General features: G+C 42.1%; 1 protein-coding gene and 1 non-coding gene across 2 annotated transcripts; one reads left to right on the forward strand and one right to left on the reverse strand.

Annotated features, from left to right (window-relative positions):
* Nucleotides 1–24207, forward strand: LOC118964907 (uncharacterized). The gene is made up of 3 exons (XR_016496734.1): nt 1–672; nt 927–1100; nt 23200–24207. It is a non-coding gene; the product is annotated as an uncharacterized LOC118964907 (transcript).
* LOC149982907 (uncharacterized) lies at nt 19716–23629 on the reverse strand. Its single transcript, XM_090238160.1, has 4 exons — nt 23443–23629; nt 23207–23326; nt 21024–21105; nt 19716–20913 (listed from the first exon to the last, which is right to left on the reverse strand). Exons 1-4 carry the CDS (start codon nt 23551–23553, stop codon nt 20612–20614), a joined length of 615 nt encoding a protein of 204 aa, XP_090094286.1. The 5' UTR covers nt 23554–23629; the 3' UTR covers nt 19716–20611.
* Nucleotides 24208–25409: the final 1202 nt, after the last annotated feature.

A 25409-nucleotide genomic window follows, 5' to 3' on the forward strand; every position in this document is an offset into this window, starting at 1 on the left:
ATGGGTGGCGGTGGCGGTGACGGTACAACACACAGTTCATGCAACACCCGGGCCCCAGAGGTCCCCCTGGCACGTCCCTGGCAGGGATGGGTCCTGCTCGTTTTCCGTCAATGGGGCCCCTCAGGGCCAGAGGATGCCCCAACACTCAGGTTACCCCAGGGCTCAGCAGGGACACACTAGGCCGCAGCAGGGACTCAAATGCCCATACAACGCTGAAGTGAGTCTCCCTCAGCGAATGACTTCACATATTTTCTAATGCAAACCATTTGTAGACTGACAGCCATAAGTTGAAAATATACAGTGTGAATTATAATACTATGTTAACACCTACGTACATTTTATTTATTTTATTAAGCTTGAGCTTTATATTGAGCTTAACCTAATGTCGTTTTTTGTTCGTGTCCAACTTCACCAACATATCTGTCGAACCCCTATTCCTGTCTGTCTGTTGCACAGCCTGCTGGGCTGTACTGTTTTCACACCCTCCCTCCTATGTGTGTGTATGCCCTGGCTGGCTACTGTAATAATACCCAAACTAGAGTCCAGAGTACAAACCAGTGTTGTGCAGTTTGCCTTTCCGTCGGAGCAGTTCAACGGACAATGAACTAGCGGCTGGGGGAGTCGGTGGAGTTTACAACATCTTCAACCAGGCTGCAGTCAATGGGAGACAGAGTGAGAGAACTCATTCCACTTTCATTATATTTAGGTGTGACATTGTCCCAGATCTGTTTGTGCCGTCTTGCCAATGGCCGTAAGAGTTGGAAAGACGGCACAAACAGATTTGGGACCAGGCTTCTCTTTGTGTGTTGAGATGTAGACCTACGTTGCCTCTGAATGCCAAAATCTCAAAGCAAAACACATTGCTAGTATTTTTTGTCCTCCAAGTACAGCAACCTAACCCTGCTCTCATTTTCTTTGTGTTCCAGCTGGGCAGGGTGATGCCTGGTTATCCAAGCTCTCCCCTTCTTGGAAACCCCACCCCTCCCATAAACCCAGGCAGTGTGATGCCCCCTACATGTCTCCTGGCCATGACGTCAAGCCCACTTTCCTGCCTGACATCAAGCCAAACACGAACTCCCTACCCCCACCACTCCCCACAGGTAAATCCAAACATGACACTAGTGGTGTGTTTTCACCAAACTCACTTGTTGCAGATAAAAATCAGTGTGTGATGACGTCTTGCACACAAAATGTACCTTCTCACACCATTTTAATTATTCTAATGTTCAATGTGTTTCCATCACATTTCAAACTCTACCAATAGTTTTGTCACAACATCTGTTGTGTTAAATACCAAATGTGCCTACTCTGGTCTTGGCACTGGTCTAGCCAACATCTCGCAGATACAGGCTAATTTTTAAAGTTATTTATTTTTAAAATTGTACCTTTATTTAACTAGGCAAGTCAAATTCTTATTTTCAATGACGGCCTAGGAACAGTGGGTTAACTGCCTGTTCAGGGGCAGAACGACAGATTTGTACCTTGTCAGCTCGGGGGTTTGAACTTTCAACCTTCCGGTTACTAGTCCAACGCTCTAACCACTAGGCTACCCTGCCGCCCCAATGGCTAGAAGGGATCCAGCTTTTGTTGAATTAATGTCAGATTTGACTTTTTGTAGCAGGTTGGGAGAATCTATGCAGCAGGTTAGCAGAATGAACGTAGCATAATTAGGTTAAGGTTAGGAAAATGTTTAGGATTAGCTAAAATGCTAAAACAAAAACGGAAGCCCTTATAAGCCATGACTCAGATACAGTGCGGGTACTAGTCTACATGATGAGATTATGGATCAGAGCAAGAATTTTTTTTATTTTTCAAAACGGCAGTCTAGCATTGATTATTATTATACCAGAATAAGACCCTCGACATTTATTGGAAAGGAGCATCAAGCTCATACCATGCACTTTCACCACCCTGTGAAGTTCATCATTTATTTCATCTGTTGCCTAATGGCCTAAACGGCATTGTTTCCTGAGTTGAAGTGGGAGGACCACACACCATGTCATCACGTGACTCCAAGTCTATTTCAAATTATTGTTATTATATCAATATTTGTGCATTAATGCTTTTCCGCCGCCATTTCTTGCATACCCTTACAAAAAAGTCCTAAAAAAGTCTTTAAATTAAAGATCTGGGCAGCCTCTCGTTTTAACAATAAATTATCAAGGTCACCCCCTCTCCTAGGGAGGGTGACATGTTCGGTGCCAATATAAAGTAGAGACGAAATCGAGTGGTTTGCTTCCAAAAAGTAGGCTGCATCACATTTGGCCATGATTGGGAGTCTCATAGGGCAGCACACAATTGGCCCAGTGTTGTCCGGGGTAGGCTGTCATTGTAAATAAAAATGTGTTCTTAACTGACTTGCCTAGTTAAATAAAGGTTCAATTAAAAAAAATAAAAACTGGCAATTCCTATGGCAATTCCTGCAGGACCAAGTCAATTCTAGGTTGAATCCTGCAGGGCCAAGTTAACTAAAGGATTTGAGATACAGTATGCTGTGACAACAGAGAAAATAGACTTTTGAAATATAAAGCAACATCAGACATTTCAGCAGATGAGAAATGTAACACATGAAAATGTCCACATGCAATAAATATAGTGTATACTATTTTTATTTGATAGATACCAACACAATTGATAACTTCAGTCAATGTAATTTATATGAATGTGTGTATCATGCAGCAAGTTTAAGAAACACCTAAATCCATACTCTGAATAAATAAATACAATGTAAAAAAAAGTTGTTTTCAGTTAAGTGGTTCAACCCTTTCTCAGTCTACCTCCCACTTCTGACACCAATGTAATGAAACAGGCAGGGAGCATTAACCCAGAGATGCAAACTAGTCACCTTTCGGAGAGATTTGCTGTTTTGAAACCAAAATAAGTGAACTACAGTGGGGCAAAAAAGTATTTATGAACATTAATGCAGATGTGCTCTAGTCCGAATAAACTGAGATTGAGAACAAGTGATGTCAGCTACCGTTAGCTAAAAAGGTCAGATCTGTAACATAAACGTTAGCTAATTAGCTAATCTGGCATTAACATGGGCCATCATAATCAAAAATGCTGATTACTGGAAAAATTCACATAACATAATAGCTAGTTACACATCTCTCCGGGTGGAGTTACAGTCCCTTGCAGCACAAGTAACCAGTCCGTTAACAGATCAACAACAGTAATGTCAATGCAGCTGGATGGCCCGGTTCAGTCCTTAAACTGGCTAGCATAGTTTACCTCCTGATTGCCAAATAGCCTGTTTCTTCGTAGCTTGGTTTGTTAGGCTAGAATTTCGCCCAAAGTTGGAAAAAGAGAACTGGATTACTGTTGTGTTTGATCTTCACTTGCGTGTCAAATTCTTTAGAATTAAATCCTTAGCTAGCGCTGGTTCTGAGAAGCTTTTCCGAACGCCATCTGTTGTTGTTATCCTCAAATCCACAGGGTACCACAGGCCATAACATATTCCCTCACAGCCCCTGAGCACAGCCCTCACCTCCCTGAAGGCAGACCGCTGCTTGGTAACCGCCTGAGTGTAGTCAGGGTAGATTCGGATCTGGTCTCTAAGTGTGAATATCACTAGTTTGACCTCGGCTGCTTTGCGGAGGATTGCTTCTTTCTCTTGGTAGTAGTGGCATCTTATTATGAATGCTCGTGGTGGCTGGTCATCCCCCGATCTCTCTCGTAGAGTGCCATGTGCGCTGTCTAGCAGTGGGGGTTTATCCAGACCCGAGTGCCTGTTGTAGCATCTCTGCCATGTAGTGCGCTTGCCATCCTTCTGTCTCTCTCTCACACCAATCACTCGTAAATTCTAGCTTCCAAGTTTTTCTCTTTCATTTCCTTGATTTCCTTTTTCTTTTGGAGAACATTCCTTTCCAGTGTGGTGATCGAGTAAAAGTGGACATTAGCTAAGGTCTCCAGGCTGGTCATGCGGATGTCCAGTGCCTCGTGGTTGGATCTAGCCTGTTCAGTGGCAGTTTTCAGCTCCTCTCTCAGCTGGATAACCTGTATTCGTAACTCTACCGACTGCATCTCTGCCTTTTCGTCCACGTTGTCAATGAATTCCTGCTTAATTTCAGTTAATGCCTGTAGAATAGCTTCTTGTCCAGTTGCCTCGCCTGTGTATTGTTCAGCCTTTGGTGTAGCCTCACGGTCCTTGGCTAGGCTAGCTGGTCTGTTAGCATTATCCTTAGGCTGATTCTTGCAGTTGGTGCTTGGAATCGTTGACAAAAATGACAAAGACGTGACAGTAAGCCTTAAAATTGAGTCTCAAGTTGTCGAGCGGTATTTTGATCAAAATTACAATATGCCTATATGTTTTGGAACAAACCGGTAAAATATTTAAATGTTCTAGTGAGGAGCTCAGAAAAGTACGTCCTCACATGGCGCCACTCCACATCCTCCCCGTACATGGCTTTTAATCTTCTTCCCATTAAGCTTTTCCATTTACAGAATCTTCCCTTGCTGACCCTGGCCACAACAAGATATGAGCAATCTACCATTTAAAATTAACCGGGCTAGTTTAACTTCATCTATCTCTTTCTCTATGGCATTGGTTAGTCAGATAGGGTGTAAGTGAGGCCCTGTGGTCTCATCAACCACCAACACAACTTTCCACTCTGACACATTATTACGCTTGCTTCTTACCTTGACCCTCTTTTTGCTTTCTATACGAGACGCTTCATTGCCTTCATGATCTCTCTTCTTCCTATGTCTTTCCACTACAGACCATTCAGCTCCTTGAGCCTCATCCTTCCGCTCCATATCATCAGAACGGTCACCCATAGATCGCATACCAGCACAGGTGTTGCTTCTCCAACCTCTCTCCATTTCGTCCACACTACTCGCCGCCATTTTCCTGGACCTTCTCCCACTCATCAAACAAAAGTTTCCTCAGTCCATCTACACGTTGAGGACCTATCCCCCAAATTCACACACACATTAATCGAATTGAAGACAAGGGGCTTGTTTGACATCGACTGAATTGCAGTCAGCGACTGATCTACCCATTGGACTTTCTCTAGAGATAAATCAAATCAAGCCCAAACTGCAATGTAGTAGGGAGTTGTAGTCTCCAACAACAGACCAATATTCTAATGAACTACAATGACCATAATCCATTGCGCGTCTACTAGTCCTGGCTGTGTTTCTTTTACACCTGCTACAGAAAAGAGACAAAATAATGAAGGACAGACACAGGTTGCATCGCAAGGTATCTCTACCTGAAAATACCAGGCCCCCAGTGTCCAATCTGGAATGTTAAGTCAAGCGCTCTGCTGGTTGACTATGGCGTAGCAACCTAGCGGTGCCAAAAGCCCTGGTCTGCAAGGTGTAAATTACGATTTGTTTATTATGAAGTTCGATCCCCACTGTGAATTATTTAAAAGATCTCTACAAATCGAGATATTTAGTTAAATAGTTATCCATTCCGACTGCTACCTTTGTCGTCACACAGGATCACATATTGACACAGACCAATCATGGGCTGGCAGAATGGGCAGGTAGAATGAAACGGCAACATCGGCCATGATCCTATGCTAGTTACGGCCACTTTCACCATGATCATTAGCAATTTATTTACTTATTTTGTGTTTGTGCCATTTAGCCCCATTCAGCAATATGGCACGCTTCAAATTCAAATACTTCCGGCTTCATGCGCCATCAGGTGTTTCCCATAGGAATACGTGGATGATGTCAGCGTTATCGCTATCTACTGGTTTTAATGTAGGCTATATGGAAAATACTGAACATGACCTAAGTGATTGATAGTTGGTATTCGGCAATAATAAAAGTATGCCTTATTTACTTTGAAGAACGATTAAAATTATGATTTTGTCAGACAACATAGATCTAGTGATGAGATGACTTGAAATTAAATAAAGTCATAAAATAAAATAAATGTAATACAGACAAATGAAATAATTTTAAAGTAATGTGAGTAATTGATGGTTAATAAGTAGGGCTGTAACGGTACATGTTTTCATATCTAACTGTTTGGTACAGAGACCTCCGCACTGTGTACCCGAATGAATACATACAGTTGAAGTCGGAGGTTTACATACACTTTAGCCAAATACATTTAAACTCAGTTTTTCACAAATCCTGACATTTAATCCTAGGAAAAATTCCCTGTCTTAGGTCAGTTATGATCACCACTTTATTTTAAGAATGTGAAATGTCAGAATAATAGTAGAGAGAATGATTTATTTCAGATTTTTTTTCTTTCATCACATTCCCAGTGGGTCAGAAGTTTACATACACTCAATTAGTATTTGGTAGCATTGCCTTTAAATTGTTTAACTTGGAACTACCCATCCCGGACCCGGGAGAATTGTCATTAAATGACACTAAGTAGCATAACGTAACGGACAAAACATCTTACTAGAAAATATTAATATTCATGAAATCACAAGTGAAATAGATTCAAACACAGCTTAGCCTTTTGTTAATCACCCTGTCATCTCAGATTTTGAAAATATGCTTTACAGCCAAAGCAAGACAAGCATTTGTGTAAGTTTATCGATAGCCTAGCATAGCATTATGCCTAGCCAGCAGCAAGCATTCTGGTCACAAAAATCAGAAAATCAATCAAATGAAATCGTTTACCTTTGATGAGCTTCGGATGTTTTCACTCACGAGACTCCCAGTGAGATGGCAAATGTTCCTTTTTTCCAGAAAAATTATTTTTGTAGCTCTTCACGTTTGGCTGAGAAAACGACCGGAAATTGCGATCACGACAACACTGAAAAATATGCCATATACATATACATATACATGGCAAACGTTGTTCATAATCAATCCTCAAGGTGTTTTTCAAATATCTATTCGATAATGTATCAACCGGGACAGAGCTTTTTTCAGTAAGACTGGGTGAAAAAATGGCTACCTCTGTCTTTTGCACAACAATTAAACAAAGAGCCATCAGGTGGACACTGACGCAATGTTGTCGTTCAGGCTCATTTTTCGAAATAAAAGCCTGAAGCTATGTATTGTGATACTAGACACATTAAGGAAGCCATAGAAAAAGGAATCTCGTTGATATCCCATTCACTGCTCAATAGGGAAGCATAGGAAGGGACTCTTATTTAGAAACCGCTGTGTTCCTGATTGGATTTTTCTCATTCTTTTGCCTGGAATATCAGTTCTGTTATACTCACAGACAATATCTTTACAGTTTTGGAAACTTTAGAGTGTTTTCTATCCTAATCTGTCAATTATATGCATATTCTATTTTCTGGTCCTGAAGAATAGCCCGTTAACTTTGGGAACGTTATTTTTCCAAAAATAAAAAAAATGACCCCTAGATTCAACAGGTTTTTAACTTGGGTCAAACGTTTCCGATAACCTTCATCAAGCATCCCACAGTAAGTTGGTTGCATTTTGGCCCATTCCTCCTGACAGAGCTGGTGTAATTAAGTCAGGTTTGTAGGCCTCCATGCTTCAACACACATTTTCAGTTCTGCCCACAAACTTTCTATAGGATTGAGGTAAGAGCTCTGTGATGGCCACTCCAATACCTTGACTTTGTTGTCCTTAAGCCATTTTGCCACAACTTTGGACGTATGCTTGGGGTCATTGTCCATTTAGAAAACCCATTTGCGACCAAGCTTTAACATCCTGACTGATGTCTTGAGATGTTGCTTCAATATATCCACATAATTACCTTTCCTCATGATGCCATCTATTTTGTGAAGTGCACCAGTCCCTCCTGCAGCAAAACACCCCGACAACATGATGCTGCCACCCCCATGCTTCACGTTTGGGATGGTATTCTTCGGCTTGCAAACGTCTCCCTTTTACCTCCAAACATAACAATGGTCATTATGGCCAAACAGTTATATTTTTGTTTCATCACAGCAGAGGACATTTCTCCAAAAAGTACAATCTTTGTCCCCATGTCAGTTGCAACACGTAGTCTGGCTTTTTTATGCCAATTTTGGAGCAGTGGCTTCTTCCTTGCTGAGCGGCCTTTCAGGATATGTTGATTTGGGACTTGTTTTACTGTGGATATAGATACCTTTGTACCTGTTTCCTCAAGAATCTTCACAAGGTCCTTTGCTGTTGTTCTTGGATTGATTTGCACTTTTCGCACCAAAGTACATTCATCTCTAGGAGACAGAATGTGTCTCCTTCCTGAGCGGGATGATGGCCGAGTGGTGCCATGGTGTTTACACTTGCGTACATTGTTTGTACAGATGAACGTGGTACCTTCAGGCATTTGGAAATTGCTCACAAGGATGAACCAGACTTGTGGAGGTTTACAATTATTTTTCTGGGGTCTTGGCTGATTTTTAAAATTTTCCCATGATGTCAAGCAAAGAGGCACTGATTTTGAAGGTAAGCCTTGAACTATATCCAAAGGTACACCTCCAATTGACTCAAATGATGTCAATTAGCCTATCAGAAGCTTCTAAAGCCATGACATCATTTTCTGGAATTTTCCAAGCTGTTTAAAGGCACAGTCAACTTAGTGTATGTAAACTTCTGACCCACTGGAATTGTGATTCTGTGAATTATAAGTGAAATAATCTGTCTGTAAATAATTGTATGAAAAATTACTTGTCATGCACAATGTAGATGTCCTAACAGTCTTGCCACAACTATAGTTTGCTAACAAGACATTTGTGGAGAGGTTGAAAAACAAGTTTTAATGACTCCAACCTAAGTGTATGTAAACTACCGACTTCAACTGTAATTGTTTAATTTTTTTAAATAAAAATGTCTATGCCTGCGCTGTGTTGTATGCCATTGCCTTGTGAGTAAATATGATCTGATAAAACATTGTAGGCTGTATTCGTTTTAACGGAATAGCCTATGTGCACTTTGAAATCAAATTTCGAATCTTAACTTGCGGATTTCAAACTACCCTTTCGTGAGGTGCGGATTTCAAACTATTATTTTGTGAGGTTCAGCCGGGAACTCTCTAGTTCTGTAATTGGAGGATTCTCAATCATTTTTAAATCTCCAGTATGTGAACATTTTGGATTCACAGTCGATTACAACGGCGATAGACAGAGTTGTGGGTGAATAGTTAATAGTGTGTTTGATACTGCTCAATGAGAATAGCCTATAGACTGCTTTCTGTGTTTGCAAACATTGCCGCACAAGGGCGATGTGCGCAAGTTGGTGGCACAACAAGGAGGAGTTTTTATAGAACAGCAGCAAAATAAGCAGCTATTTACAGTAGAAGTCAGAAGTTTACATACACCTTAGCCAAATACATTTAAACTCAGTTTTTCACAATTCCTGACATTTATTCCTAGGAAAATTCCCTGTCTTAGGTCAGTTAGGATCACCACTTTGTTTAAAAAATTTGAAATGTCAGAATAATAGTAGAGAGAATGATTTACTAAAACGTTTATTTCTTTCATCACATTCCCAGTGGGTCAGCAGTTTACATACACTCAATTAGTATTTGGTAGCATTGCCTTTAAATAGTTTAACTTGGGTCAAACGTAACCTTCCTCAAGCTTCCCACAATAAGTTGGGTGAATTTCGGGCCATTCCTCCTGACAGAGCTGGTGTAACTGAGTCAGGTTTGTAGGGCTCCTTGCTCACACGCTTTTTCAGTTCTGCCCACACATTTTCTATAGGATTTCTAAGGGCTTTGTGATGGCCACTCCAATACCTTGACTTTGTTGTCTTTAAGCCAATTTGCCACAACTTTGGAAGTATGCTTGGGGTCATTGTCCATTTGGAAGACCCATTTGCGACCAAGCTTTAACTTCCTACTGATGTCTTGAGATTTTGCTTCACTATATCCACATACATTTCCTGCCTCTTGATGCATCTATATTGTGAAGTGCACCAGTCACTCCTGCAGCAAAGCACCCCCACAACATGATGCTGCAACCCTCATGCTTCACGGTTGGGATGGTGTTCTTCGGCTTGCAAGCCTCCCCCTTTTTCCTCCGAACATAACGATGGTCATTATGGCCAGTTTTATTTTGTTTCATCAGAGCAGAGGACATTTCTCCAAAAAGTACGATCCCCATGCACAGTTGCAAAACGTAGTCTGGCTGTTTTATGGCGGTTTCGGAGCAGTGGCTTCTTTCTTGCTGAGCGGTCTTTCAGGTTATGACGATATAGGACTACATCCACAGGTACACCTCCAATTGACTCAAATGATGTCAATTAGCCTTTAAGAAGCTTATAAAGCCATGACATAATTTTCTGGAATTTTCTAAGCTGTTTAAAGGCACAGTCAACTTAGTGTATGTAAATGTCTGACCCACTGGAATTGTGATACAGTGAATTACAGTGGGGAGAACAAGTATTTGATACACTGCCGATTTTGCAGTTTTCCTACTTACAAAGCATTTAGAGGTCTGTAATTTTTATCATAGGTACACTTCAACTGTGAGAGACGGAATCTAAAACAAAAATCCAGAAAATGTACATTGTATGATATTTAAGTCATTCATTTGCATTTTATTGCATGACATAAGTATTTGATACATTAAGGCTCGTATGAATGTCCTGCATAATGTAATGTTTGTGTCATCATCGCAAATCAACTGTATTATACTTAAAAAACACTTCAACCAGTAAAATGGCTCTTTGGCTAGCTTTTGTTACAGCCTATATCAATGAGCGTTAGCATTCTAGCACACAACTGCTGCATCTAAAATAGTTATTTTGCAAATACCTTAAAAAAAAGGTAGGGGATAACCAGTCAGAAAACCAGTCAGTATCTGGTATGACCACAATTTACCTCATGCAGCGCGACAGATCTCCTTCGCATAGAGTTGATCAGGCTGTTGATTGTGGCCTGTGGAATGTTGTCCAACTCCACTTCAATGGCTGTGCAAAGTTGCTGGATATTGGCGGGAACTGTACCACGCTGTTGTACGTAATCCGGAGGTTGCCGAGTAGTCTTATTCTCCGCACAGATCGTGCATGCGGCGATGAACACGGAGATGTCAGGAACCATGGTAGGCCACCAAAAGCGTTGTCGCACAAAGGCCAGGGTGGGAACGCTGCGCCTCAGAACCTGCTTCCCTATTCCGCTCAGCACGGGGTGGAAAGGATGGTCTCTGGTTCCGGGGTTGTAGCTGTGGAGCTATAGCGGGGTGACAGCACATCCGGCCTGACATTCTTGGATCCCGGTCGGTATGAGAGGGAGAAGTTGAACTGGATGAAATGCAGGGCCCATCTAGCTTGACTGGAATTGAGACACTTGGCGGTGCGGAGATATTCCAGGTTCTTGTGGTCAGTCTACACAATGAACGGATGTTCCGTCCCCTCCGGCATATGGCCGAAGAATATGGCCGCCAACTGTTGTTCCCATACTGCTGTAGCCCATGGAAAGCCCTCCCGGACATTAGCGTGATGAGGTATGCTACCTTAGTGCGGTCCGAAGGGAAGGAGGAGGGCTACAGCTCAATGATGAGGGAACACTGAGCGAGAAACTTCTGACAGGTGCCCAACTCTCCATGGAAGCATTCCGGGGGAGTTAAGCGGGGTTCCTGGGAAACCGGGGTGGCCAGGGAGGTGGCGCTGCTAACAACCGGGTTATTGAGGGGCTGGGAGGTTACCATTGTGGTAAACTGCCTAACAGACAACCTGCGGAATTGTTCCAGCAATGTGTTCAGCGCTCGGTCCAGGCGTTCGGCCAAGTTCTGGAACCCTTCCATAAGAGAACGAAGCAACTTCTTGTGCCTTCCAATGATGGCTCCTTGGGAGGAGATGGCATGGTGGAGCTGGTCCAAGTCAGCTGGGTCAGTCATGGCCAGTACGTACTATCACGTTTTAGGGAAGACCCAGATGCAGACAGTGTGAAAGTAACACATGTTTATTACTAGAACAGGGGACAGGCAAAGGGCAGGAAGAGGTCAGTAATCCAGGTCAGAGTCCAAAAGATACAGAACGGCAGGCAGCCTCTGGATCAGGGCAGGCAGAGGGCAATAATCCAGGGTGTTGTGACAAGGTAGAGAATGGCAGGCAGGCTCAGGGCAGGCAGAAGGGAAAACCGGGAAAACGCTGGTAGGCTTGACAAACAAAACGAACTGCCAACAGACAAACAGAGAATACAGGTATAATTACTCTGGGGATAATTGAGAAGATGGGTGATACTTGGAGGGGGGTGGAGTCAAGCACAAAGACAGGTGAAACAGATCAGGGTGTGACAACAGGACTAAGATTGAATCCTACAACACTGGCTCTGACGCTCGTCGGATGTGGCAGGGCTTGCAAACTATTACGGACTACAAAGGGAAACCCAGCCACCAACTGCCCAGTGAAGCAAGCCTAACAGACGAGCTAAATGTATTTTATGATCGCTTCGAGGCAAGCAACACTGAAGCATGCATGAGAGCATCAGCTGTTCCGGACAACTGTGTCATCACTCTCACCGTAGCTGATGTGAATGTTGACCTGTTTAATGTACTTGCTCATAAGTCCGCAGGCCCAAACAGATTACCAGGACGTGCACTCACAGCATGACCAACTGGCAAGTGTCTTCACTGACATTTTCAATCCCTCCCTGACCTACATATTTCAAGCAGACCACCATAGTCCCTGTGACCAAGAAAGCCTAAATGACTACAGCCCTGTAGCACTCACATCTGTAGCCATGAAATGTTTTGAAAGGCTGGTCATGGCTCACATCAACACCATTATCCCAGAAACCCTAGACCCACTCCAAATCGCATAGCGTCCCAACAGATCCACAGATGAGGAAATCTCAAACGCACTCAACACTGCCCTTTCCCACCTGGACAAAAGGAACACCCATGTGAAATAGCTGTTCATTGACTACAGCTCAGTGTGCAACACCATTGTGCCCACAAAGCTCATCACTAAGCTAAGGACCCTGGGACTAAACACCTCCTTCTGCAACTGGATCCTGGACTTCCTGACAGGCCACCCGCAGGTGGTAAGGATAGGCAACAACACATTTACCAAGCTGACCCTCAACACGGGGAACCCTCATGAGTGCGTGTTTAGTCCCTTCCTGAACCCCCTGGTCACCCACGACTGTGTGGCCAAACACTACTACAACACCATCATTAAGTTTGCAGACGACACAACAGTGGTAGGCCTGATCACCAACAACAATGAGACAGCCTATAGGGGGGAGCTCAAAGACCTGGCAGTGTGGTGCCAGGACAACGACCTCTCCCTCAACATGAGAAAGACAAAGGAGCTGAACGTGGACTACAGGAAAGGGGGGCCGAACACATCCCCATTCACATCAACGGGGCTGTAGTGGAGCGGGATAAGAGTTTCAAGTTCCTTGGTGTCCACATCACCAACAAATTATCATGGTCCAAACACTCCTAGACCGTCATGAAGAGGACATGACAACACCTTTTTCCTCTCCGGACACTGAAAATATTTGGCATTGGTCCCCGTATTATCAAAATGTTCTACAGCTGCAACATCGAGAGCATCCTGACCGGTTGCATCACCACCTGGTATAGCAACTGCTCGGCATCCGACCGTAAGGCGCTACAAAGGGTAGTGCATATGGCCCAGTACATCACTGGGGCCAAGCATCCTGCCATCCAAGACCTCTATACCAGGCGGTGTCAGAGGAAGGCCCTAAATATTGTCAAAGACTCCAGCCACCCTAGTCATAGACTGTTCTCTCTGCTACCGCATGGCAAGAGGTACTGGAACGCCAAGTCTTGGTCCAAGAGGCTTCTAAACAGCCTCTTACCCCCAAGGCATAAGACTCCTGAACATCTAATCAAATTGTTACCAAGACTATTTGCATTGCCCCCCTATCTTTTAAACCGCTGCTACTCTCGGTTGTTATCATCTATGCATAGTCACTTTAATAACTCTACCTACATGTGCATACTACCTAAACTAACCGGTGCCCCTGCACATTGACTCTGTACCGGTACCCCCCTGTATATAGTCTTAATTTAGCTATTTTACTGCTTCTCTTAATTACTTGTTACTTTATTTCTTATTCTTATTCGTATTTTTGAAAATGCATTGTTGGTTAGGGGCTCGTAAGTAAGCATTTCACTGTAAGGTCTACACCTGTTTTATTCGGTACATGTGACGAATACAATTTGATTCGATTTGAAAACTCTCATAGGAACACAAAGGAGGAAAAGGAGAAAGTCAAAAGCTCCGGCTGAAATGTAGGAAGTCAAAAGCTCCAGCTGAATTGTCCTTATCAGTTGTCCAATAGAAGAGGGAGTAAGAGTGTGCATAGTGTGACGATAGATCAGAGGCCATTAGTCTCAGAGGTGTAAAGATACAAATCAACTGAGAATGTTTATCATGTTTTATTTTTTGTTCATTTACAAGTAATTTACAAGTTTATATAATGTTGAACAGTATGGAGTTAATGTTCAAAATGGGGGACTGATGGGGTATAAACGTTAAATATGAAATATCCTTATTCATGTTACTGAGAGAGCAAGGGGAATGCAAAGAGTTTACATTCTGTCAGAACATGTTAGTATCAGATATTAGGTATCCTATGGAGAGGAGAAGGGCCACAGTCTGGTTTCAGTTGTTGGGTTGTAATTAGAAACACTTGCTACCCCAGAAGTTAATGTGTAGGGGTCAATGGAGGTTGGATATAAGCCAGGGGCTTAGAATTTTACTAAGTAAGGGGAAAAGCAATCATATGGTTGCAGTCACTGATAAGGGTGGATAGCTGTGGATTAGTAAGGAATGGGGGCCGAGGTCAGGTCAGGTCACACGAAGGGAGAAGGAACAGTTCATTACCCATATCATTTAACTTCCTGCCTAGCAACTGAGAAGTATTGGCTGTCCAGATATGTAAGGAGTAGACTTAGCACAGGAGGAAGTTATAAATATATGTACTTGTGTAAATATGTCTCTGTCTTATGCGCATGTGTGACCCAGTGGGTGAATAAACTTGGTTTGAGCTGTATTAGTTTTCCGTGAGTTTTGACTATGTTTAGTTAGAACCTAACACTCAGAATTCAATCAATTGTATATTTTCTCACAAAACGACCAGGAAGCTTGAAAAAACAGGCAGAGTTAATCAATCAATCAATCAATCAAATGTATTTATAAAGCCATTTTTACATCAGGAGATGTCACAAAGTGCTACACAGAAATCCAGTCTAAATCATTTACAATAGGCCAGCATAGCCGAAATACTGATCAACATGAACACTCGTAAGAAATAAAGGTGTGAAATAAGGGTGAGACGTAATTTTACATTAAAGAAAGTACTTGGAGCCTTAAGCCTAATAAAGGTACCCAGCCGCTCTACAGTGTATGCAACCTCCTATCCGAATGCTTGAAAAAACAATACAAGATAATAAAATTGGGTTTGAGGTTGGGTGATTGTGGAGGCCAAGCCATCAGATGCAGCAATCCATCACTCTCCTTCTTGGTTAAATAGCCCTTGCACAGCCTGGAGGTGTGTTGGGTCATTGTCCTGTTGAAAAATAAATGATAGTCCCACTAAGTGCAAACCAGATGGGATGGTGTATCGCTGCAGAATGCTGTGGTAGCCATGCTGCTTTTGTGTGCCTTGAATTCTAAAAGAAATCACAGACTGTGTCACCAGCAATGCACCCCCACACCATCTCTTTGCTTATTTGAGCTGTTCTTGCCATAATATGGACTTGGTCTTTTACCAAATAGGGCTATCTTCTGTATACCAACCCTACCTTGTCACAACACAACTGATTGGCTCAAACGCATTAAGAAGGAAAGAAATTCCACAAATGAACTTTTAACAAAGCACACCTGTTAATTGAAATACATTCCAGGTGACTACTTCATGAAACTGGTTGAGAGAATGCCGAAGGGGGTGCAAAGCGGTCATCATGCAAAGGGTGGCTACTTTTAAGAATCTCAAATATAAAATATTGTTGGATTTGTTTAACACTTTATTGGTAACTACATGATTCCATATGTGTTATTTCATAGTTTTGATGTCTTCACTATTATTCTACAATGTAGAAAATAGTCAAATAAAGAAAAACCTTAATGAGTAGGTGTGTCCAAACTGTTAAATGTGGTACTGTACGGTACTGTACTGTATGGGGTAGTGTGTGTAAGGCCAGTGACAAAAAAAATCTAAATTTAATGCATTTTAAATTCAGGCTGTAACAACAACATTTTGAAAAAGTCAAGGGGTATGAATACTTTCTGAAGGCACTGTATGGCCTCCTCCTTGACAGGCCTCTCACAGACAGGGGTCCTTGGATGGACAGCTTGCACAGCTTCCCCACGCACGGCGTTGGATCAAGGGTGACCTCGTTGAGGAGGAGATTCAGGAGCCCATCTACATAGCCTGTAATATTTTTGAAAAGGGACACTTTGTTAAATGGGTAGTGTCGTGTCTTTGGCATCATTAAAACTGAAGACTTATTTATCAAATAACTCTCTGTAATTATTATTGCGCGATTAAACTGATTAATCATGTAACTGTAATTAACTAGGAAGTCAGGGCACCAAGGAATATATTCAGATTATAAAGTTATAATTTTCCTAGAATAACTTTCAGATATTTTCATATCTGATCAATTAGTCTTCGAATGTATGAATTATTTTTTACCTCACATCAGTCTCATTCCAAACGTCGTAAATTGTTGCAGATAGTCCGGGTAGCCAATGTGTGGGGGCACCGATTAGTCGGGCTAATTGAGGAGTATGTTCATGAATGTATAGTTAAAGTGTCTATGCATATATGATAAACATAGAGTAGCAGCAGCGTAAAAGAGGGGTTGGGGGGGCACAATGCAAATAGTCCGGGTAGCCATTTGGTTACCTGTTCAGGGGTCTGATAGCCTGGGGGTAAAAGCTGTTAAGAAGCCTTTTGGTCCTAGACTTGGTGCTCCGGTACCACTTGCCATGCAAGTGAAGAGAACAGTCAATGACTAGGTTGCCTGTGGCCAGTGACAATTTTTAGAGCCTTCCTCTGACACCGCCTGGTGTAGAGGTCCTGGATGGCAGGCAACTTAGCCCCAGTGATGTACTGGGCCGTACGCACTACCCTCTGTCGTGCCTTGCGGTCAGAGACCGAGCAGTTGCCGTACCAGGCAGTGATGCAACATGTCAGGATGCTCTCGATGTTGCAGCTGTAGAACCTTTTGAGGATCTGAGGACCCATGCCAAATCTTTTTAGTTTCCTGAGGGGGAATGGGCTTTGTCGTGCCCTCTTCATGACTGTCTTGGTGTGTTTGGACCGTTCTAGTTTCTTGGTGATGTGGACACAAAGGAACTTGAAGCTCTCAACCTGCTCCACTACAGCCCCGTCGATGAGAATGGGGGCGTTCTCGGTCCTCCTTTTCCTGTAGTCCACAATCATCTTCTTAGTCTTGGTTACGTTGAGGGATAGGTTGTTATTCTTGCACCATCCGGCCAGGTCTCTGACCTCCTCCCTATAGGCTGTCTTGTCATTGTCGTGTGATCAGGCCTACCACTGTTGTCGTCTGCAAACTACATAATAATAATGGTGTTGGAGTCGTGCCTAGCCACGCAGTCGTGGGTGAACAGGGAGTACAGGAGGGGACTGAGCATGCACCCCGAGGGGCTCCAGTGTTGAGGATCAGTGTGGCAGATGTGTTGCTACCTACCGTCACCACCTGGGGGCAGCCCATCACGAAGTCCAGGATCCAGTTGCAGAGGGAGGTGTTTAGTACCAGGGTCCTTAGCTTAGCGATGAGCTTTGAGGTATGGTGTTGAACGCTGAACTGTAGTCAATTAATATCATTCTCATGTAGGTGTTCCTTTTGTCCAGGTGAGAAAGGGCAGTGTTGAGTGCAATGGAGATTGCATCATCTGTGGATCTGTTGGGGCGCTATTCAAATTGGAATGAGTCTAGGGTTTCTGGGATAATGGTGTTGATGTGAGCCATTACCAGCCTTTGAAAGTGAGTGCTACAGGTCTGTTGTCATTTAGGCAGGTTGCCTTAGTGTTCTTGGGAACATGGACTATGGTGGTCTGCTTGAAACATGTTGGTATTAGACTCAATCAGGGACATGTTGAAAATGTCAGTGAAGACAGCTGCCAGTTGGTCAGAACATGCCCGTTGCACACGTCCTGATAATCCATCTGGCCCCGCGGCCATGTGAATGTTGACCCGTTTAAAGGTCTTACTTGCGGCTGTGCGGCTGTGCTTCCCTTTGTCGTCTGTAATAGTTTGCAAACCCTGCCACATCCGACGAGCGCCAGAGCCGGTGTAGTACGATTCCATTTTAGCCCTGATTTGGTGCTTTGCCTGTTTGATGGTTAGTCGGAGGGCATAGCGGGATTTCTTATAAGCTCCCGGGTTAGATCCCGTACCTTGAAAGCGGCAACTCTACCTTTTAGCTCAGTGCGAATGTTGCCTGTAATCCATGGCCTCTGGTTAGGGTATGTACATGCAGTCACTGTGGGGACGACGTCCTCGATGCGTTTATTGATAAAGTCAGTGACTGATGTGGTGTGCTCCTCAATTCAATCAGAAGAATCCCGGAACATGTTCCAGTCTGTGATAGCAAAACAGTCCTGTAGTTTAGCATCTGCTTCATCTGAACACTTTTTTATAGACGAGTCACTGGTGCATCCTGTTTTAATTTTTAGTTGTAAGCAGGAATCAGGAGGATAAAATTGTGGTCAGATTTACCGAATGGAGGGCGAGGGAGAGCTTTGTTCGCATCTCTGTGTGTGGAGTACAGGTGATCTAGAATGTTTTTTTCCCTCTGGTTGCGCATTTAACATGTTTAAAGATTAGGTAAGGTAAAACTGATTTAAGTTTCCCTGCAATTCCCTGTATCCTTGGTATCGCCTGCTTCCTGAATCCCAGTGTTTAATGCTGTGTTAGTCGAAACTAGGAAACTCAGACATTTCAGATTTGCTAACTGGTTGAACATGGCATGTGTGTGACTACAACCAGTTAACAAGTCAGAGTTTCCAGAGTTTCCTAGTTCCGGCTAGCATGTGAACACGGCATCACACTGGGCGATAGCTGATTAACGCTAAACTTTGTTCTCTTACATTGAGGCGGAGTTGAGTTTTGATAATGGGTTCGCAGGATTCACTAGCAACATTGAGCCACCAGTCGAATCTTCTAAAAATGTCAATTCTGAAAACGCTTACCGGTACCTATGTTTGTCTTGTACAACTAAGGCCCTTCTGCAGGGTGCTGAAATTCATACTTTTAATAAAAACTTTTAGCAAATACAACACCTGACTTTTTCCTCGTTGCTCGTACTACGTAAACGGAGATTCAATTGGCTCCGTGCTATCCGGGATCGTTGGGACACCCCTACACCATTGAAGTTGGCATCATTGGTTATGGTTAGGGTTATGGTTAGTGTTAAGATTAGGGTAAGGCGAAGGGTTTAGGGTAGGGACGTCGCAAGGTTTCCGGATAGCACGCACCCAATTGAATCTCACCTTATGTAGTAAGAGCAATGAGGAAAACGTCAATGGTTGTATAAATTTCAGCACCCAGCATTTTGAGAATTGACATTTTTAGAAGAATCAACTGATGGTGGCTCAATGCTGTTACTAGCAAATCCCACGGCCAGTTATCAAAACTCAACTCCACCTTGAAATAAGGGAACAGAGTTGAGCGTTCCTCAGCTAGGGGAGAGGGGACCTGCAACTTTATGATGGAACTTTATCAATGTGCTAACTACTGTAATTATTTTATACTTGGGTCAACCTACTTTCAACTGGTTTCATCCAAATATCATCCAATTTGATTAAAATAAATATGATTTTCCAAAGCTATCTTATAGCCAGCCGTACCATTGAAGGTTATATTGAAAGCACAATCACAATCATTTGAGGAAATTGCAGTTTATTTTTTATTTCACAATTCATTTTCATTACACAAATAACATTTTGATCTTAGGATCAATAATGTCACAGCTGTTTTCCTAAAAAAGTGAAGTGCCACTCATGCACACCAGCTCTACATGAACAGTACAGGCTACAGGCTATAAAATTTTATGTTCTTCACCGTGTGTGTCATAGAAATTACGATCTTGCGTTCGGGCCTTTCCGGCAGTCTTCGTGGTTTTTATATGCGGGAACATAAGTTGTGTAATTGTAAACAACAAAGATTTTTTTCTAGTTAGAACTAATGTATATTAGTTAATATACAGCACCAACTACATTAATATCTGACAATATGTGCTACCTGGCCTTTAAAGTACAGCATTTTGCCACATGGGGTTTTGTGCTAACCCCACTTTTAGATTCTGATCGGTCACTGACTGGACTGGCTATTTTCTATTTAGGCCCAAGAGTCCCTGTTGGAGCAGGTCCAGACTGAATCGATGACATGAAACTATTTTGAAACGGTCAGTGTGGATTCCAGGCTACAAAAGCCTAGCCTCGGGTCCTTTTCAAATATTGTCAATTTGTTGCTTATAATCTTCATCCAATAGATGGCACTAGTGGACATTGTGATGATGAGGTCTGGACCATTTGAGAGGTGGTACCAGATGCCATTAAATTCAAGGAAGTTATGAAATGTGAGGATTTGTCTTTTAAAGATGAATAAGATTAGGTGAGGGGCTCAAATAAAAACAAAGAGTAGACCACCGGAGCTTGTATGGAATGAAATATACATTTACAAAAGCTTAACTTGCATTTAGCCTTTAACATTTTAAACAAAGAATGGCACAAAGGTAGTTTATTGAGTCAAAAGTTTTGAGTGAAAGAAAGGCTTAAGTCATCCACATCTTCTCTCAGCCATACGCCTCTTGCCTGAGTGTCTAGCACTCCTCCCGTTCTCTCTCAGTTTAGGTTGACAAACTCCTTGGTTTTTGGGGCTTTCAGCCTGGGCATGACAGATTAGCCCGGGTGCACAGTTGCAGCGGTCAAGATTCCTCCGCAGTTTAGAGCGTCCTCCTCGCAGGAGGCAGGTATCTCCCTCCTTTGGGATGGGTTGACATCTTTTCACTTTTAAATAGCGGACGCAGCACAGTCCTGCCTCACAGTCTTCAGAGCGCACGCATGTGGCCTTCTCTGCAACTGGAGAGGGAACAGGACAGTTAATACCACACTCAGATATGCAGAGCTGCAAGAGTTGGAGGCAGCACACACAGTTTGGGACCGGGCTTTCCTTTTCCAAGCTTTCTTACCTTTCCTTATGTTGTCGTCATCATCATGAGCAACTATTTCTTTACTCTGGTTCTTTTTCTGAGATCCATTGCAGGTATTTCTCTGTAGATATAGGAACGACATTACCACTTACACATTACCACTCAGCAGCACAATTAAAGGATTGAATTCATGATATAGTCATTTATTCTTGAAACAGTGGAGGCTGCTGAGGAGAGGACAGCTCATAATAATAGCTGGAACGGAGCTAATGGAATGGCATCAAACACATAGAAACATGTGATACCATTCTACTCATCCGCTCCAGCCATTACCACAAGCCTGTCCTCCCTAATCAAGGTGCCACCAACCTCCTGTGCTTGAAGAATATGATATAAATGCGTCCTGAATTTAGTTAAACTGTCATACCCCACCAGAGCCCAACATGTAAGCTTATTTTATTTACTCTATTGTTTGTAACGGTGTAACTCTAAACAGACACTGTGTAGCCTCAACATTGTTAAAACTGTCATTTTGATCTCATGGAGGTCACTACTTTGTCCATGAATTTGAGAGTGGTTACATTTCTCCAGCCCCATCCCTTCATCTGCAGATTGCCGCTTTCAGTTTTAATTAAGAGGTAATTTGGCACATAAGGTCACACCATAAACAGTAAGCTCCAAAAGTATTGGGACAGTCGCTAGGTTTCCATCCAATTGGTGACACATTTTAATGTGAATATTCTAACATCAATATTTTAACAATACTCACTCATTTCTTTAACTGTAAAAGGCTGCTTACAATGCAGCTTTACAGAAAAACCACCTTAAAACCCTTAGGGAAGACCAAATGAAGTGTAACACCACCTATCAGTTCTACCAACCTGAGCTTGAGGTCGGAATCCAAAGCTAACGGTGATCCCGACATGGAACCGGGAAATAAGAGCGAGGAAGAGTGATACTCGTCGAAGGAAACGATCTCAAAATGAACATACAAAAATGGACATGAGAGATGTATGTACTTTCCTTTAATCCCTCAGAAAAACAACATCCGTATTTTCACTTCACTTCCATAAAATGGACTTATTCCAGATAAAAGTATGTGAGTGATAACGTGGTGACATAATAATACATTTGCGGTTAAAAATGTACCAAATGAAAACTGTTGGTTTTCTCACAATTTTTTCCCATTACATAGCGAGTGTGCTAACTCTGGTATTGGCACGTGTGCTCTTGCCAACAGCACGCAGAAACACTTATAGCCCACTTGATGAGATTGTTATATAAAAAAGAGCCTGGTTATTTGTATTTGTCAAATGGCAGCCAAGCATCGATGATCATGTCACCAGAATAAGACCCTCGTTATTTCTTGGAAAGGAGCATCAAGCTCACCACCTTGCACTTTCACCACCCTGTGAAGTTCATCTTAACTTTTCATCTGTAGCCTAATAAACTGTGTACGCAGTGGGAGGACCACACGTCATCACGTGAGTCCAAGTTTACTTCGATATGATGGTTATTATATCGATATTTGCACATAAAATCATTTCCACCAACATTTCTGGAATCATTCATTTTATTGACACAAAAAGGACCCATTGTCTAGCGTATTTTGTTTTGTCCACATTTGGAAAGTTTACCGAAAAATGTTCTGTTCTGTTCTTTCTCACACAAAAAGGTTGGATGGAAAAATGGTTAATTACATGTATTTTGTGGCTCTGTACTCCAGCACTTTGGATTTGAAATGACACAATAGTTATGAGGTCACAGTGCAGACTGTCGAATTTCATTTGAGGGTGTTTTCATCCATATCGGGTGAACCATTTAGAAATTACAGCACCTTTTGTATATAGTCCACCCATTTTAGAGGAACAGAAGTATATTGTGTATTGCAGTATTCAAACGATAGTATTTGGTCCCATTTTACTAGCTTGCAACTATTACATCAAGCTTGTGAGTTATCCTATTTTACTGTACTTTCAACTATTACATCAAGCTTTTGAGTTATCCTTTTTTGGGGTGGTATGATATTTATGCCTCTGTAACTTGTTCACTTATCATTACTCACGATTTATTCAGGACTACCCGTAATCATGTTAATATCCACATTTATGTAGAAGTGTTTAGAAACATATTATATTATTTAAGAATTAATTTGACTACCCAGTGATAACATTCTCAGATCCCTTCTTTCTTATCTCTCTCTCACACACTATAGCACTCACCGCTGACAGACTGCGTTCTTGATCAGGTAAAGCTGTCCTGTGACGCCGAGAAGATGTATCTGCCCTGCGACGTGTGTTCACATTATTCTGTACATACACCGTTCCACTGTGCGGGTCCACCTGTATTACGAAGAAAAGCATTGGCCTAATTCAAACTGAAAAAAGAGACACTTGAATGACACTTGAAACACTTGAAGCCTAAGCATCACTGGTCAATCCACTGCAGGTCCTCTCACCTGTTCCAATGGATCCATCACTTCTTTAGAGGTTTGGATTACATATGATTTGAGGCTGTGCACAAAACAGTGAGAACACATGAAAAGCAAAGCGATCGTAGGTGTCCACATTGTAGACCAAACAAAACGACACAATATCCAGCCGTTGTAAATAGCAAAATGTCTAATACAGAAGACGAACCCACTTTTCTCTGAGCAGAGCAGGTGTATCCTGGTACTTATAACCCTTCAAGTTTCACATGTAAATGATTTATGTCACATGCACAAGTACAGTGAAATGCCTTTCTTGCCAAATCAAAACCCTACAATGCAATAATCAATCAAAATGTAATACTAGAAAATAACTTAAGGTAGAACAAAACCACAAAAGAAATAAGAAAACACCGGCCCACCCGCACAGCATAAAGCTTCTACTTCTTTCATTGCACACCAAAATCCACACAAATTCCTCCTACCAACACACAGAGGCCCTTTGAAACATATGTTTAATGAATGAGAAATATTCTTTGAACAAAACGCATCAATTGACATGGATGAGAGCTACATTCTGGCCAACCGGAACATATGGTAAGCGTCTCTCTTTAGAACTAGACTAGTGTAGGCTATAGGGGGAAATGTAGTAAATGTAAGATTTGTCAACTGTTTGATGGTGAGAAATCATTATACTGTATATCACTTATGTAATAATAATAACTAGATCAGAGGACTGATATGAGGGGTTGATTCTGTCCATTTTGTCTATAAATGCTTACAGTAAATACATGATATTATGAGTCTACTTTTTATGATGTAAAATTAATATATTGAATCATCCATATCATCAGGCGATATATTGAATCATATATGAACAGTCACTGTGCACCCATTGGCAATCTTCTCCCCACCCAAATTGGCTTATTTCAGGCTGCATGGAGCTGCATTGAGACCTGCAGGTACCGACAGAGATCATTGTGGCACGGTTGTCATTTTATCAATGTGCGTTTGGGAGCGGGTGGTCAGACATTGAATTTAGGAATTGGAATATTTTTGTTATTTGGAAACTGACATCTTTCTCATTTGCATGTGTTAGCCTTTTACTGTATTCAAAGCACATTATTATTCACAAAATCTCAGAATTCGCTTCTTCAAGTGAAGTAGCTAACCTCTTCTGTCCTAGATGGGCTTGCAAGAACAAGCGCGCCTTGTATGTTTGGTCCTAATGAAATAGAGTAGGCTGCCCATGCATGGGCGGATATTCACTTGGCAGTTATCTTGCCTAGGAAATTACATTAAATATGATTAGACTATAGTTTACTACAATGTTTGTAAATAAGTATTGATAATGGAAAGAAGTGGAGGGCGCCCAACCAACTTGAGTCGAGTTGTAATTATTTTTTACAATCATCATTGAAATAGAAAAGGAGCAATGCGCACACAGTGAGCGAGCGCCTTTTCATTTTCAATAAATATTGATTACCTATTAATTTGTCTCTGTCTGCAAATTGTCCTCCTAAAAGGTAGCCTATATTCTATTCTATATGCAAAACATAACATAGAGAAAGTGCAAGTGTCCGCTCTCATCATTCTTGCTGCTTTATATTCAGTAGCCACAAGCGAGAGATCAGGTGCTCATGTGGTCTCAGCTGAATAGAGTAGGTGATAGCTTATGCATGGGCCGAAAATCACGGCAGTTATCTTTCCAAGGAAATTTTCTTAATGAATATGATTAGGTTATAGTTTACTACATTGCCTAGAAGTAAATATTGATCACCAATATGTGTTTCCTTCTTAAAACCACCCCATTCCTAAAAAGTATACAAAGTAGCTAAAGTGCAAGTATCTACAAATACCTCTAGCCTATTGGCTGATAAAACTCAGTAATAGTTATAGCCTAATAATGGGCCACGTGATCAATGTTCCCTCTAATATTATTCGGCACTGCCCCTTTAAGACCTGACTGCTTTTCAAAGATGGCTAGAAATGTATAC

Source organism: Oncorhynchus mykiss, chromosome 6, assembly GCF_057628025.1.
Source record: "Oncorhynchus mykiss isolate SJ-2025 chromosome 6, ASM5762802v1, whole genome shotgun sequence".
Taxonomy (NCBI): domain Eukaryota; kingdom Metazoa; phylum Chordata; class Actinopteri; order Salmoniformes; family Salmonidae; genus Oncorhynchus; species Oncorhynchus mykiss.